At 40.3% G+C, this 17560-nt stretch overlaps 1 protein-coding gene across 1 annotated transcript; it reads right to left on the bottom strand.

Moving 5' to 3' along the window:
* Nucleotides 1-779: 779 nt before the first annotated feature.
* Nucleotides 780-10488, bottom strand: LOC132888272 (uncharacterized). Its single transcript, XM_060924344.1, has 4 exons — nucleotides 10447-10488; nucleotides 8176-9795; nucleotides 5707-5791; nucleotides 780-921 (listed from the first exon to the last, which is right to left on the bottom strand). Exons 1-4 carry the CDS (start codon nucleotides 10466-10468, stop codon nucleotides 780-782), a joined length of 1869 nt encoding a protein of 622 aa, XP_060780327.1. The 5' UTR covers nucleotides 10469-10488.
* Between the last annotated feature and the right edge of the window lie 7072 nt (nucleotides 10489-17560).

The raw sequence follows: 17560 nt of genomic DNA, 5'->3' as shown, positions 1-17560 counted from the left end.
TGTGTTTGTGGGGGAGGAGTTGACCACGTGGTAAGGCGTATGGCCTAGCAAAAGAAAGAAGCTAGTGTGGGATGCTAACTGAGGTGTGTTTGTGAGGCCAGGTGAGGCCTGTGACCACGTGTTTGTGTGTGTCAGGCCTGGTGAGGCCTGGTGACCACATGTTTGTGTAGGCCTAGATTAACCTCGTGTGGCTAAGCTAAGACAAAGGAATGCTAGCTAAGGTGTGTTTGTGAGAGGCCACATGTTTGTGTAGGCCTAGATTAGCCTTGTGTTTAGCTAAGGCAAAGGAAAGCTAGCTAAGGTGTGTTTGTGTGTGTGGGGGAGGACCACCACGTGGTAAGGCCTATGGCCTAGCAAAAGAAAGGCTAGCGTGGGTTGCTAGCTAAGGTAAAGGAATGCTAGCTATGGTGTGTTTGTGTGGGGGGGGGGAGGACCGCCACGTGTTTCTAAGACAATACACTTAGCTTTGGATGCTAACGGGACAAAAGAAATTAGCCGTAGGCTAATTTCACTAGCTTATAACAGTACTGAATCCACTGAAACCTTGATAAGGTCAAAATGTGTGATAAGGAAATTAAAATGTTAGTAAGGGATAAAGAGAAGCATGCACAGCCTATCTATTAAAACAACTGAGAGAACATAGAACAATTAATTCAATTCGACATGCTGCGTGTCTACAGTATAAAAAGAAAACGTTCCTGAGTTTAAATTCACACTACTTCAATAAAAGCTAATTCCTAAGACTAGGTATTTCTGCCCAAATGCCAGTTTTACTCAGATTATGAGATGTCCCGAGACTTTGGAGACTTCACCGTGTGGAGATCTCTGTGAAGCACAGGGAACTTCTTGGAGGGGCAGAGTTTGCAGGAGCCCATAGAGACTTCTGTAGAAACAAAGAATTCTCGGTCCGACGCTTCGTAGCTGGTGGGAAGAAAATCTTTGTAGAACAATGTGCACAGAGCTTCAGTTAAAAAAAAGGGTCCAGCCACTCTCTTAACTTTGAAATAAAACTGCTTGGGCAGCAGTCGTGACGTAACTTCTAATACGAATAAAACCGGTTGTAACTCAAGCTGAGTTTAAAAATCGCGCAACTCTGGAGTCTACCTTGGCCAAGGGTAAGAAAGAAATCATGCTAAATCGTGGATCTTGCAAGAAAGAGGTCTTTTTGGGTTTGTTTGGGTAGAGCGAGCCTCTTTGTGTCCGTAGACCGCTGGTCCCGGGACGGAAAGAGGAGGAGCTAGGAGTTTCTGGGTTTCTTATGCTTTCATGGAGGATGTGACGTTGGTGATCCCGCCCCCACATGACGCAGGTCAATGTGGAAGCTGGTGATGGGAGTTGTAGTCCTTAAAGGCACTGTTGTAGTTCTTAAATGGACTGTGTATTGTACCTACAATCCCCCTTTTGGTCTCAGGGGTATAATGGAGTCGTAGCACTGAGAGCACAGTACTGTACAGTCCACATGTCCGTAGGCCTTGCTCTGCACAGTCCATGGTGTCCTGTGAAAACTGTGTAAACTCATGAGTTCCAGTAAGACAGTTGGAGGCAGAGGCATTTTGGGCATATAATCACTCTATAGGCATTTGGGCATATAACCACTATCTAACTAGGTCAGAGTCACATCAAAAATTTAAACGGTAAACACTACATATATACTTCATTTCCTACACATTAAAAAAAACAACAAGAAAAGAGAAGAAATGAAGGAAGGAAGAACAGAAGTATTAGTGTTTGGGTTGGTAAGTTTAATCTTCTAGAAAGGTGTAATAGCAGTGGGTGGTCTGGCCAGAAAGCGTGCGCTACTGCGGCTAAAGCTGTCAGGGACGCAGACCATCTTATCCAGCTTGGCATGTAGTGTTATGTATGGGTTGCCTGGGCAGACCCAGCGGATGTCTTTAGTGGAGGTGCACATCTCTAAGTCTTGTGGATTCACAAAAATGAGGATAGCACTGCCAAGACTATATACCAGGTGTATTTGCAATGAATACACACTAGTAATAATAGCGGATTTTAGTATTTTATCTACCATGTTATACCGAAGGGTTATTACTTTATTGGGTTGGTAAGTCTGACCGGGAATGTTAGTGTACGCTTATGGGTGAGTGAGGCGTACAAGCTAGGTAGACAGGATGGGCCTAGCTATCGTCCCCCCCTCTTGGAGTTAGGACTGTTCAAAAAGCTTGATTTGATTGTTATGGAAATCGATATGACCGTTTGATTGGGCCTGGATGTCCTAATGCGATACGCGATTGAGATTCGGGCGTAGTAGGCCTTTTTTTCTTTTACGCTCGTTTCAATTTATTTTGTTGAGGGGTCTGACCTCTTTTGTAACAGTTCTTTAATCTAAGCCAACTGGGCTTTTAAAGATTCCAGCTCTGAGCGGATCTTACCAGGTTGGTCTGAGTTACTGTGTCAGTCATCTCTACCCCTATGTTTAGTGTTATGGTCGGAACGCTCCTGCCGTCTCTGGCCAGAGCGGGGATGACGGTCTTGCTTTCAACCGCCTTGTTCCCTACGACCCTTTTCATGTGATGGGCAGTTGCCATAGTCGCTGTGGACTTGCCTTCGGTCCTTCCTGGCCTTACCTTGCCGATTTCTCAGCTCACGCTGGTGATGGCTCGGCAAGAGACGGTTCGGACCTGGATTTCTCCAGGGGGGTCCCCCTTTTGGAGCTTCGCCTCCTTCTAAGGCTAGCGGGGGCTCATCTGCATCCTGGAGCCTAAGGACTCTGGGTTCATCATCGTTTCCGTTTGCGGTTTTGACGATGATCTCCTAGGTCATTTGGGCTAGTTGCCTAATTTCCCTCATCGAGTAGCAACCTCGTCGACACGTCAGTGTGACTTGGGTCCGCACGCTTGGGTGGAGGTTATGTAAGAAGAGGGATTTAAAGCCTCTATCTTCTTCCAACCCTGGTGCGCTACTACCCTGGAAATAGGCAGTATGTAGCCGTCTGTAATATTCATGAGGCACCTCAGACCGTTTTTGTTTGATTTGTAATGCACACAATATCGCGGAGGTTTCGTCCATGTACGGCGCATATTCTTCCCTCATGTAATTGCGAAGTTTCGAGTAACTATCGCGAATGTTTGGGGGTAGAGTCTCTAAAAAGGCACGAACGCTGCTACTGGAGGTCTTCCAGATTAGTTTAAGTTTTTCTCGCGTTGTGGCGTTCGGCAGGTCCATCAGGCATTGGTCAATTTCTCGTAAATAATCATTTACATTAGTTCTTTGATTGTCGGGATCGAATTGCTTGACATCTTTGGCAAGTAGGTCAATTTGCCGTAAGCGAAGGGTTTGGTGCACGTCCTTGTGCGACCTTCTTGGCTCTTCTGAGTACTCACTATCTAAGCTACTCTGGTGTTGCTCCCATTTCGCACTAGATTCATAGCCTGATTCATCCGACGGTGGATCAGGGATACTGTAGCACGCTGACCTGGGTGTGCTAGGGTTATGGGCTCGGGATGAGCACAGTACGGCTCCACCCTGGCTAAACGACGAAGTCGTGTAGCGAGTTGATGGAGTTTGGCGGGGTGTCTGGTCCTCGACCAGGTAATCTACGGTGTCCAGTTCGAACGCCTCTTCCCGCTCTGAGCTTTGGTGCATTGTTGGGAGTCTTTCACACCCCTCGCGCTCTTCTTGGGGAGTCTGCTCCTGGGCAGCCCTCTTGGCAGCCATTTCGGCTTTCTCTAGCCTTTCGGCGCAATCATCAAGGAAGGTCTTCAAGAGCTCACGCTCCCTATGTAAATCATTATTATCGGCTTCCAGCTCGGCATTGCTGGTGGCCAGCCTTTCAACCTCTCTGTGGAGGCATCTGATTTCTGAATCAGTATCTTGGAAGTATGATAGGAATAGCTTACCTAGTGCCGCTTGGACACTAAAAGTTGTTCTTTTTGGATCTCTCATATGTTTGTTCAAGTTGTCTATGTTATTTTGGCATTCACTCTTACTCGTGTTCCTAATGTTTGCCTTTTCGGAGGCAGAGCAGTGAATGAGGTCCGCGATGACCTCAAGGAGAGACACGTCTTGAGCGTTGTCTTCAATTTCTGAGACACGAGGGGATGACATTTCGCTTAGGTTAGGTATTAGGTAATTAATTAATCAAGGAGTTAATTTATTAATTAATCTTTATTAATTAATATTAACTACGTAATTAATTAAGTTTGTTTTGTTTGGAAATGCTCTCTTATCCTAAGTTATGAATAGGTTATGAGTATTTGTGATATGGTTATCACGCTACTGTTAACCGTTTTAACACACCTGGGGATATACCTTAGCAACTGCTGAATCAAACTGTTAGTTTATCTGTTGTTGCAACAATATTCAAGAAGTCAACAAACCAATCGCCTCACACGGGGCACCAATTTAAATGTAGGTGCATTTGGGTAATTGAGTGATCAATCTCATTAAATCTGAAGGTTAATAATTAAATCATTAAATTGAATCAGTCTCATTGAATCATTTTCATTGAATCAGTCTCATATCATTAAATCAGTCTCATTTATTAATACCATTAATTTTGGTGCTTAATAATAAATTACCAACCAGCTAAATTATGGTATATTCCAAATTATTATGATCACTTACCATATTACATAAATCATATGCACCTTTGAATTCTTGGAGATTGGGGACTTCAAATATATTGGAACACAAATAAACACAGTTTCAATAATAAATGAATTTATTATAGCAAAGATAAAAAAAATGGATAATGGCAGTTGAAATATATACAAACAGTGAGGTGTGAGTGTGTGTGTGAGTGAAGATAAAAGATTAGCTTTGCGTGCTAATTAAGATGTGTGTGTGTGTGTGTGTGTGTGTGTGTGTGTGTGTGTGTGTGTGTGTGTGAGAGAGAGGCCTTGTGTGTGTGGTCTACACAAAGGAATTAGCTCTGGTAGCTAACTCCACGTGTGTTTGTGGGGGAGGAGTTGACCACGTGGTAAGGCCTATGGCCTAGCAAAAGAAAGAAGCTAGCGTGGGATGCTAACTGAGGTGTGTTTGTGAGGCCAGGTGAGGCCTGTGACCACGTGTTTGTGTGTGTCAGGCCTGGTGAGGCCTGGTGACCACGTGTTCGTGTAGGCCTAGATTAACCTCGTGTGGCTAAGCTAAGACAAAGGAATGCTAGCTAAGGTGTGTTTGTGAGAGGCCACGTGTTTGTGTAGGCCTAGATTAGCCTTGTGTTTAGCTAAGGCAAAAGAAAGCTAGCTAAGGTGTGTTTGTGTGTGTGGGGGAGGACCACCACGTGGTAAGGCCTATGGCCTAGCAAAAGAAAGGCTAGCGTGGGTTCCTAGCTAAGGTAAAGGAATGCTAGCTATGGTGTGTTTGTGTGGGGGGGGGGAGGACCACCACATGTTTCTAAGACAATACACTTAGCTTTGGATGCTAACGGGACAAAAGAAATTAGCCGTAGGCTAATTTCACTAGCTTATAATAGTACTGAATCCACTGAAACCTTGATAAGGTCAAAATGTGTGATAAGGAAATTAAAATGTTAGTAAGGGATAAAGAGAAGCATGCACAGCCTATCTATTAAAACAACTGAGAGAACATAGAACAATTAATTCAATTCGACACGCTGCATGTCTACAGTGTAAAAAAAAACGTTCCTGAGTTTAAATTCACACTACTTCAATAAAAGCTAATTCCTAAGACTAGGTATTTCTGCCCAAATGCCAGTCTTACTCAGATTATGAGAAGATGTCCCGAGACTTTGGAGACTTCACCATGTGGAGATCTCTGTGAAGCACAGGGAACTTCTTGGAGAGGCAGAGTTCACAGGAGCCCATAGAGACTTCTGTAGAAACAAAGAATTCTCAGTCTGACGCTTCGTAGCTGGTGGGAAGAAAATCTTTGTAGAACAATGCGCACAGAGCTTCAGTTAAAAATAAGGGTCCAGCCGCTCTCTTAACTTTGAAATAAAACTGCTTGGGCAGCAGTCGTGACGTAACTTCTAATACGAATAAAACCGGTTGTAACTCAAGCTGAGTTTAAAAATCGCGCAACTCTGGAGTCTACCTTGGCCAAGGGTAAGAAAGAAATCGCGCTAAATCGTGGATCTTGCAAGAAAGAGGTCTTTTTGGGTTTGCTTGGGTAGAGCGAGCCTCTTTGTGTCCGTAGACCGCTGGTCCCGGGACGGAAAGAGGAGGAGCTAGGAGTTTCTGGGTTTCTTATGGGGTCATTCCGTGCCAACTCACCTAAGGGTCCCCACATCACCGTCTCAGATTTTGCTCAAAAAATTCTATAATCAAGAATCATATGTTTGTACCACACATGCAAAATATTAGCTCCCAATTCATTGTAGTTTTGGAACTACTGGCCTTTGAAATTTTGATGTCAAAATACCACATGACGAAATGGCTCTTTCCCCAACTTCAGAGACCCATAACTTTTTATTGCAGCTATCTAGACAGTTGTGTTTGCAGATTCTTACTGAATGATACCCACTCTTTTCAAATCTGTTGTCAGAAAGCCTCTGAAGGACATACATTTTGCATAATGGGAAGCCAAAAATGACGTTTTGGCCAAAATCACATAAAATTCATTAAAACTCTAGGGGGCATAGTAGAAATATGAAGCTAGTTAGATTTTTTTCCTCACTACATAGTATTTGTAGGGTTGTTATCTGTTCACAGAAACATATTTTGCCATGAAATTTCAATTCCTGAATTTACAAAAAAAATTTTAACATCTTACGTCCTTTCCGAGGGGGCTAAAATAGGGCATTTTCGCCATCTTATTTGGTCATGTGGCTAGGGGTTTAGGATCTTCAAATTTTTTGTGAAGATGCTCTCATATAAGATGTAACTACTCCCTGATTTTTTTTAACAAACGCCCCTTGCTTCATATTTTAATAATTTTTTTTGTACATGGACAGTTTCATCATTTTTCACTTTTTTCCACATTCAGAACTCTGTAACTCTAAATTGGAAGATTCCTACTAGCAGCTATTTCAGATTTACATACACTGACACACAAATTTTCATATTTTAGTAGTTGTATGCCCAAGAAATTCATATTTTTCTTTCTATTGGGACCTAAAAACAGCTATTTGGCCAAAAATGACAAAAACGCTGGGCAGCTTTTAATAAACAAGGGAATAATAAAGGGGTGTTTTGCACACAAATTAAGGCTTATAAGAACCTAATCTAGGCATACACATTTCCTGAACAACTTTTTCTGTATTGTATATTATTTTTTGCAATTAGAAAATTTTAGGTATAATTGCAATTTTTGTTGAATATCCTTGGAAAATATAGAAAAATAACAACAAAATTCTGGAGTAGTATTTTTTATATACTTCAAGGTTGTGTAAGCACAAAACATTTAGCAATGAGGTTTTATTTACATATTAACACATTCAATGATCCATGATCATGATGTTGAAAAACATCACAAGATTTGTACATAATTTAAAGTCAAATATGGGCATCCGTGATAATGGGTAATTCATTCACAGGCAGTACAGTTTCATGTGATGTGCTAAGACACTCATAAACTGTCATCTAGTAGTACATAAGTTAAAACTTAAGTCTTTCACAAGTTTGAAGTCATCCTCTGTTAGTTGGTAATGGCGTCCCCCACTTTTTATGTTTGGGGCCTCTACCACACAAAGGACATGAAGCAAAGGCACCCAACATTCATCTTTCCTGCTTTGTGGTGGCCATGAGAATGTGTTGCCTCGTCCTTGTCTCATGAAATTGACATACACATCATTTTCTTCTTCATTTCTGGTGACAATATTTCCAATGTACCATTTTCTGTCATAAACACAGGCAATATATTTGCCTGGCTGGTACATATTTGGTGCAGATTGGGACATTTGGCTTGGGGCCTGTAACTGGGACTGTAAAACTGGTGTGGTTTCAGGTCCTATGTCCACTACCGATGATGGTACCACATCAGAAGAAACCCTTCTCATCTCCAGCTGAGTGGGTGCAATTGGGCAGAAGCTGTGATGAGATCTTGTTCCAGGAAAGGTTGAAACATTTTTGAAACGCTGTTCCAACTTGTATGCCACAGCATTGTGAAGAATTTCTTCTGCAGAGACAAAGAAAAACTTGATTCCCATGATATTCTGGTCAGCCCATTTATACATTGCTTCAGCTGTGAGAATTTGGTTATGGTCAGCTGCTTGCAAACTAGCCCTTGCAACAAGTCGTTTCACTGTGCCCCCAATACCGTCACACGGACTTTTTCTGTGGCTGGTGGCAAAAAAATGCCACTCAGCCTCCAAGTTGAAGTCATTCTGATGGTGCAACAAATTGCTAAAGTTTTTATAGTTTTTATACTGGGATGCTGCACCATCGCTAAAGTACAGTACCTTCTTAAGGTGTGGCAGTGTTTGTTTCAGGTGTGCTAAAACTTTTCCAATAAAAGCATGCACTGTCGTGGTGTCATGCTTCAGGCACTCTGAAATAACACACAATGAAATAGAGACAAGGTTTCCTGATGCTCCTTTGACATAAATGCAGAAGGGGTGAAGTGTTGCTTGACTATTGTCCCAGTGGTGACCTTGCACTGCATCCTGTACGATGAAACTATAGTTTTCTGCAAAGTCCAGAAGAACAATAGCAGAATCATGGGGAAGGGTGTCCTTTAGTTCACGCAAAAAAGCTGATTGAGCTTTCGCAACAAAATGGTGAGCACGGAGATCATTGAACTGTTTGCACACCTGTGGGATAAATTCACTCACTGGCAATTGCAAAGTCACTAGAGCGGTCCTGTCAGTAAGTACCCATTGCTTGTAAGTTATGATGTCCTCGGGCTCAATGTCATTTGTTGCGAAAAGTTCAGTTAAATAGGTTACTAAACCGTCCTTTCCTGGGCAGTTGTCGCAATAATGCAGCATACACTCTCTGTTCTCGGTAGAACAGACCATCTTGCTTAGCAATTCTTTGTAGTCAGTTATTTCTGGAATCACACTACAGCATAACTTAGTGTTCTGGTGATGTTGGCAGACACAAACAGAATGCATGCCTGAACTGGTCACAGGCACACACCACTGAGGGCGAAGTTCATAGAATTTGGATATTCCAATCTTGTCTCCAGATTCTTTGATGTACTCTGAGTAGAGCTCATTTATATTAACTAGAAGAAGTCGTTTCTGCATTTGCTGTCTTTCCCCATCAATTTTGACTGACACATATTCTTTCTTGCCTGGGCACATCCTAGAGAACTCATCGTTTTGGTAGAATGCGGTCACTCGTGCCTTTACAGCTTCATCCAGCTTACGGCCAGCTTTACTGTCCGGATCTGCTAGAATGCCTTTGTTTTTCTTAAGCTCTCTTGCCTTCTTAACAAGATGTTCAGTGACACTGAATTCTTCAACTGTTCTTTGAATGGTCCAACTCTCAGGGGCAAGAGTTACGATTTTAATCTTTTCCTGGTAGGTTGCTGTGGCACATTTCTCCTTCAAAAGTGTCACCAGTCGGTCCAGGTCTTTGCACCGATCACAGCCTCCCTCATCCTGACTCGAAGTCAGTTCTTCTGTTGGGATGTCTAGGACTTCAGCAATTTTTGATTTTGCAGCTGTGTTGATGTCTTTTGCTTTCCTTTTCGCATACCCAGGCTTATCCCTCTCACTTTTACGTTTTAGGGGGGAAATTCCTAACAGCTGTACACTTTGGTCCAGAGAATCATGTGCCACTTCTTGTGGTTCAAATTCTCCACTGGACTGACTAGTGGATTCTTCTGCGGCTGTTTTCTCAGCACACTTCTTTTCACACCGTTGACACACTTTTTGTCCTGGTTTTAACTTGAATGTCCTGGCAGCCTCTTCCTGCACAACTCGGAGGTTAGCTGGAAAAAAAAAATTGTGATTAGTTTTTAAGCTTTGACTAATTTTTAATAAAACCAACTCACTAGAAGGTTTCAGTGATTAAGTTTGTCTATGATATTCATATACATATACATAGGATTCTGCAGCATATAATGCACTAGTCACCCCGGCCCCTACACAGACTGCACTATAATCAGGTCGGGGTGGTCCCTTGATCGAAGTACGTACTTAAAACGAAGGACAGTCCTTTGATCTAAGTACACAGAAAAACATGGCTACCAAGCTTGGACCAATGAAAACAGTTTATTTCCTTCCAAAGTTTTAAATCTTTATGGCAAAAAAAAAAATAAAAATATTATACAAAAGTGGAATGCATAATTGAGAAAAAATCTGTCTGCCGCTTTTTGAGATATCATTGGGGAATTCCCTTTGAGCTAAAAATAGACTCCTATATGTCCTGCGATCTAAGGACTATTCTTTGATTTTTATCTCCAACACAGAAGAATACATGTCCTTAGATCAAAGGACTGTCCTTCCTTTTAAGTACTCAGAGGGTGTAATTCGATCGAGGGACCACCTCGACCTGATAATGGGGCCTAAATATATGTAAATTCCCCACCCCCTGCATAATGCATAATAAAATCATGGACAGGATAAACTTTGTGACTTACTTCGAACACTTTTCTTGTGCATCTTGAATGGATCACAGCAAGAGGTCTGTCCTTAAAGGCACTGTTGTAGTTCTTAAACGGACTGTGTATTGTACCTACAGCTGTAAGCCTTTTTAACATTAGCATACAGCAGGTCTATTGTTCTTCCCTCTCTGGTAGGACAGTTCACAAATTGGGTGAAAGTGGGAAGTGTTGTCCAAATTAACATGATTAAAGTCACCCGAGATAGCAATGAATGCACTCGGGTGTTTAGTCTGTAGCCGGGCTATTGCAGAGTGAATAGTGTCACAAGCAGTGTTCGGGTTTGCAGAGGGGGGAACATAAACAGCCACCATGATGACATTAGAAAACTCCCTTGGCAGATAATATGGATGAAGTCCAACAGCACACGGTTCAACATCCGAGCTGCAGATGCGCTCCTTCACGGTGATGTGAGCTGGGTTACACCACCATGTCATTCACTGTCTTTTTACATTATACATCTATAATCAAGAACTGACCTGATTAGACCACTATACGTAGATAGCTTTCAAGGCCGATCTATTTGTTCCCCACTCTCTACCCCTCAAACATCTAATAATATTCACTGTCTTTTTACATTGTCCTACGATTCTTTCAATATGTGTTTTCCAAGTGAGCTTCTTGTCAAACCAAATCCCTAAATATTTGAAACAATCTACTCTTTCTAGGTTTTCTCCATATAGTTTAAGACTAATTTGATTATCTACTTTCTTTTTTGTTAAAAAAGTACCTTTGTCTTTACAACTGCAAATCTAAACCCCCATTGTTGTCCATGCCTCTACTTTCTCTATTGTAACTTCCTGTAACTGTTTACACGGGTTATAGAAATGTATAATTTTCATACGTCCTTCTCTAGTCCATACTTCGATCACTACTATTTCTAATTCTTGTACTGTCATTAGTTCTCTGTATTCCATTCCTTGTCTGATAAATGTTGCACATCCTCCACCATTTCCATTGACCCTATCTTTGCATATGCTATGATATCCTCTCTCTCTCTCATTATCTCTAGCCGCTTTATCCTTCTACAGGGTCGCAGGCAAGCTGGAGCCTATCCCAGCTGACTACGGGCGAAAGGCGGGGTACACCCTGGACAAGTCGCCAGGTCATCACAGGGCTGACACATAGACACAGACAACCATTCACACTCACATTCACACCTACGGTCAATTTAGAGTCACCAGTTAACCTAACCTGCATGTCTTTGGACTGTGGGGGAAACCGGAGCACCCGGAGGAAACCCACGCGGACACGGGGAGAACATGCAAACTCCGCACAGAAAGGCCCTCGCCGACCCCGGGGCTCGAACCCAGGACCTTCTTGCTGTGAGGCGACAGCGCTAACCACTACACCACCGTGCCGCCCGCTATGATATCCTTTAATATTAAAATCTAGAACTGGTTTGAGCCATGTTTCCTGTATGCATTTAACATCTGGTTTTGTTTTTAATAAATTGATGTAACTTTTATACTCTTGCCCATTTGCTATCAGACTTCTAGCATTCCACTGAAGAATAAGCATTATGGTATGATTTGATGACTTCCCTCTGAGGTCCCTTCTCCTTGACGAAGATCTGCACATATCTTTTCCCAAGATAAGTACTTTGCGTTCAAGAACTTTGCTGCTGCCTTCACTATAATTTTGATTTTTTTTTCTGCTTTAGTCTTTGCTTGTTCTGAGCAGTTGATAACATTGGTTGTTTCTTGCCAATCTGTCCATTGTGATTCCTGTTTGGTAGTTATCTGACAATCCTCCCTCTGTGCTTGCCTCCTTATTTTGGATTATACTTTCATTTTTTCACTTACATTCACAATATTCACTGCTTCTGCATAAGTAACTCTCCATTCTGTTCTTACTTGTTGAAGCTCAACTGCCTGTTTCCTCACTATGCATCCTCCATATGCTGCTATGTGATTTCCTCTGCAGATACAACATTTTATTGCATTTTTTCCTCCCACATTCTCCATATGTATGCTCCCCTCCACATGTCTGCTTTCCCTTGCACACACTAGCAATGTGGCCATACCTCTGACACTTACAGCATTGAAGGGGAGGAGGAACATATGCTCTTACACTGAAGCTCATATATCCAACCATCACCTTTCCTGGAAGAACTTCATCTTTGAACTCCAGTAACACAGATGGACTATCAACTCTTTCCCCATTCCTAAATGCTTGTAGCCGTCTAATTCCTGTTATTGTTCCTCCTTTAAGCATTTCCTTCAGTTCATCCAGATTTTCTCCTAGGGGGATTCCTGATATCACTCCCCTAACTCTGTTTCACCAATCACTCTTCTTTCTGCTATTTCTTTCTTACATACTGTCTGTAGTTTAAACGCTTTATTTCTCTGTTCAGCACTTTTGCACTTCAGCAAATTGCCATCTCTTAACACCTTAGCCATCTCTATATCCCCAATAGCTTTTTCGGTCCATTTGTCAAGGCAATCGGACTTACAGATGATACCTCATTTCCTGCTTTAACTGAGAATAATCTTAAACTCTTCCATCATTATTTTTTTCTGTGCTTCACTTCTTTCCTCATCTTCTTCAAGTGCTTGTTTGCCTGGTTTTATCACTGTGTTATTTTTTTCTTTCTTTCCTTCCTCCTCCTTTCCTATTGCTCACAACTCTTGACCATTCATGGTCCATATCTTCCTCCTCAGAAAGTCCTCCACTACTACTAACCAGTCACAATCCAGATTATGCCAAAACCACCTTCTCGAGAGCCATGTCATCCACGTCTTGATGTCTTCACAACAGCATTTACAAAACCCGACACCCAGGAACTCGCCATTCACTTCCTGTTATCAATTGACCCACCTCTGAAAGGGTCTTGCCTTATAGGCAATGGGGACAGATGATAAAGATTTCTGCCCTGTACATAGCAAATTAGGAAGTGTTAATTCAACTCCTAGGGAGTTAAATTCAACACTTTGAAAGTGTTTTTATTGGTCCACTCTAGATCGAGTTAAAACAACACTTTTGAAAGTGTTAAAAAGTTAACACTGTGACAGAGTTGGAACGTCCCTCTCAATAGTTGAAATTTAACACAAATCCGTGTTGAATTTACATAACACTAGTGTGTAGTGTCAAAAGTTAACACTATCAAGTGTAATTTTTAACACTGAATAAAAGGTTCAAATTATATTAACACCATGAAGAGTGTTATATATAAATCAACATATAAATCTTTTATAGTTGATTTCACTTTAAAAATACTACTGGAATTCAATTAATAATCCCCAATCTCACTCCCAAAAACAATACATACCACTTGAATTTACAAAGAAAACCACACAAGTTGCAGTTTGAATCAGCCTGTATTTCAAACAAGCATACCACATAAAAAACAGCATTGGCTTTGCAATAACCACAACACAGGTCACACAATATTATAATGTGGCACAATATATGTTTTTTCACACATCTCGTTAGAAAACTGTTTGTCATAGGGTCTGTAATAAATCAACTCCTTAATTGGAAAAACAGAAAATGAATCTGCTCTCTCATTGACACAGTATGCATTGAAATGATCATCAAAATAAAGAGTGTCTGAGCCATTCCACCGAATCGGTGCCATTTCCGTCCCTAGAAAATTATATGTATAAATGCACATAAAAATGTACTTTAAAATGCATTTCCTTATTACGCAGAATGTCCTGCACATTGATCTGATTTCAAATTTAAGATATATTGTATAATTGTAAGGATTACTAAAAACTACCTAAAACACTGAAAAATAGCATGTGTTACCTGTCCCCGCACTCTAACTTTATACTTAACTATGAAATATTATGACTAAAATCCTTCAGAAACAGGATTTCTTTTGCACTGTTGTGACTCCATATCCTATCCATGGTTTAAATATATTTTTTTCATAAGAAATCCACAATATCTTAGTTAAAATACACATTTTAGTCGTGTCCCTGGGTTTTCACTCAGTCCTGTTACCCAAACATATTACCCCATCTGACAAATTTGGAACATTCCATAAATCACATGCTCAACAGGAAGTTACATCAGTTGTGTCTTCTGAAGGCCATGGGAAGACCAAAAGTTAGTTCTCTCATTTACTTTTCTGTATATTTGATGATTTTTTAACTTTGACTGATAAGGTCAATGTCAACATACTGTCCTGTTACTTAAATTATTTCTTAGATGATATTTGTTTATTTTAAAAATACAGATTTTTGGTAAATCATTAGAATGTGCTAAGTGTGGTCATGCTATTAGCGATGACGCCATGTGGCTTAATTCCATGTATTAGCTAATCCTAGGCTAAAAACTCAGTCCTGTTACTTTCAGTCCTGTTACTTTGTCCTGTTACTCATATAAAGAGTATGCAGCCATCTTTGACTTCCAAACATTATAAAAAAAAATAAATAACGTAGCCTGAGGTTGACCGATACACATTTTGAATAGTTAAATATGTGTGTTATTATAATCAGTGTTGAAAAGATATAACAAATTAAGTTTAATTTGGGAGTGGTACAACAAGCAAATGGCACCCATTCGGTGGAATGTCCCGTCTACTCTGCAAGTCAAAATGAAAGCTTGCTCATCATGTATAATGATGTTGATGACCTTTCTGAAAATAGGAATTTCTGTATTTGTTCCAGTATAAACAAACATACCAGTCTGATATTCTGTTCCATAGTTCTTCACCCAATTAGTGGTTGACACTTCACAGTATGCATTTACATTAAAAACAGAACTTAAAACCTCACCTCCCTCCAAGCTATCAATAATTTCTTTCTTCACTGGACCAAACTCAAATCTCTGAAAATCAAAATTCTCCCAGTGGTAAGCTAGCTGTCTCTGGTGTTGTTTCACCAATGCTTTTGTGATATTTTTAAAAATTTTCACTGATCTTTTTAAAAAATTATGTCTGGCCTCAAACCTCATGCACCATACACGAAGGAGTGGACCTACTTTTCGAATACAATATGGATAATGCAGCATGAAATGATGCTTTGGAATCAATCTGTTTTGTGAAAACAAAAATCTAAATAGTTTGTGGTGGTCCTTAATCAAGTGCTTCAAATATAATGTAATACTGTTTGTTACAATGGGTGAAAACACAATATTCACAATCTGAATCAAGAGGAGGAGCAGATTCCAGTAACAGTTATTTCTTTCCAATACATCACCAAAAATAAGAGGAGCATTTCTCACAAGACACCATGACTGAATTGCATTTAGTCCAAGATCCTTGCTAGCCTCATCCATTTTCAACCCACTTGGTCTATTTTTTCTCTCAATATAAACATAGTTGAAACTTTGGATCCTCTGTGACAATGATTCCAAAGAGAGATACTTCTGGTTGACAAGGTATTGAGAGACAAGTTTGAGTTCGTACTGTACTACACCTTCAAGTAAATCGTGCATTACTGTATGTGCTTCTCTGGTTTTTTAGTTCATGGAGTTTTACCTGACTCAATGCTTTCTGTTATGCTGTTGCCCATTATTAAAGACAAGGCGGGTAAGATAAACTCTCTGGATAATTACCGACCCATAGCCTTAGCTAACATACTGTCAAAGGTCTTAGAGAGGATCTTGCTGAATCGGTTGGAGGAGGTTGCTGTGACCTCGGACAACCAATTTGGCTTTAAACCTAAACATGGCACTGATATGTGCATTTTTGCACTAAAAGAGATCCTTGATCTGTATAATAGGCACAACACAACCATTTTTATGTGCTTCATTGATGCTTCTAAGGCCTTTGATCGTGTAAACCACTAGAAATTGTTCTTAAAGCTACTTAATAGAGGAGTTCCCAAGGTTCTAATTAGAATCTTAGTGTACTGGTATGGGCAGCAGTCTATGTTTGTGAAATGGGGTAACAATATGTCTGACCCTTTTAAAGTTGGAAATGGAGTCAGGCAGGGGAGTTTGTTGTCCCCTTTTCTCTTTAACATATATATGGATGGTCTCTCAACACTTCTAAACAGCTGTAGAACAGGCTGCATGATTGGTGACTGCATCATCAATCACCTGATGTATGCAGATGATTTGGTGATTCTGTGTCCATGCAGTGCTGGGTTTCAACAGCTGTTGAGAATATGCTCTCAGTATGGCTATGATTTCGACATTAAATACAATGCCAAGAAGAGTAATATAATGATTATTAGAAGTAAAGATGATAAGAAATTGCCCATTCCTAATTTTTTCTTGTCTGGTATAGCTCTCAGCATATGCAGTGAGGCTAAGTATCTGGGCCATTACATAACTGATGATTTGTCTGATGATTGTGATATCTATAGACAGTATCGAATGGTATATGCTCAAGCTAATATGCTTATAAGAAAATTTGGAATGTGTTCATCCTATGTTAAAGTAGCACTTTTTAAAGCATTTTGTATGCCGATGTACACTGCCCATCTGTGGAGGAGATATAAGAGTAGTAGCATCCATAAGCTCCATGTGGCATATAATGATGGAATGAGGCTGTTATTAAAAGTGCCCAGATGGAGTAGTGCTAGTTATCTTTTTGTGCAAGTTGATGTCCCCACATGTCCTGCTGTACTCAGGAATCTTATGTACAGATGTATGTGTAGGTTAACAGCATCTAGCAATGGTATAATTGTAGCCTTAGTGAATCCTGCAATGAGTGCAGTTAGATTTACTTCCACATTGTGGAACCATTGGAGATGCAGTCTGTATTGTATGTGACGACTTGAGTTTTTCATGGATGTCTATGACTTTTTTTAGTTGTTTATTTTTTACTAAATCTATAATATGTTTGTATGTCTTTTTATGTAGTTATGTATCTATGGACCACTCTTGTGTCTGAAATAAAGGTTGATTGATTGATTATAAGTTTTAGTATTAAAGTATAAGTGTAAGTCTTAGTATTAATGTACTTAGTCTTAGACTTTTGTTTATACTTTTCAGTATAAGCCAAGTATACTTCACTATACTATTCTTAAGTATATAAAATATAGTTTATAAAAAGTCAACTTCAAGTATACTTCCTCAGTTTTAGTAAAAAATAAGTATACTCATAGTACACTTGAATAAACTTCTTTTTGCTAATACCCTGCCTAATGGAGAGAGGGCATGCCTTTTATCTGTTGCAGAGGCTACTAAGTTA

Source organism: Neoarius graeffei, chromosome 6 (assembly GCF_027579695.1).
Source record: "Neoarius graeffei isolate fNeoGra1 chromosome 6, fNeoGra1.pri, whole genome shotgun sequence".
NCBI lineage: Eukaryota > Metazoa > Chordata > Actinopteri > Siluriformes > Ariidae > Neoarius > Neoarius graeffei.
Note: the sequence above shows the minus strand (reverse complement) of the source record. Positions and strands in the feature narration are given on the sequence as shown.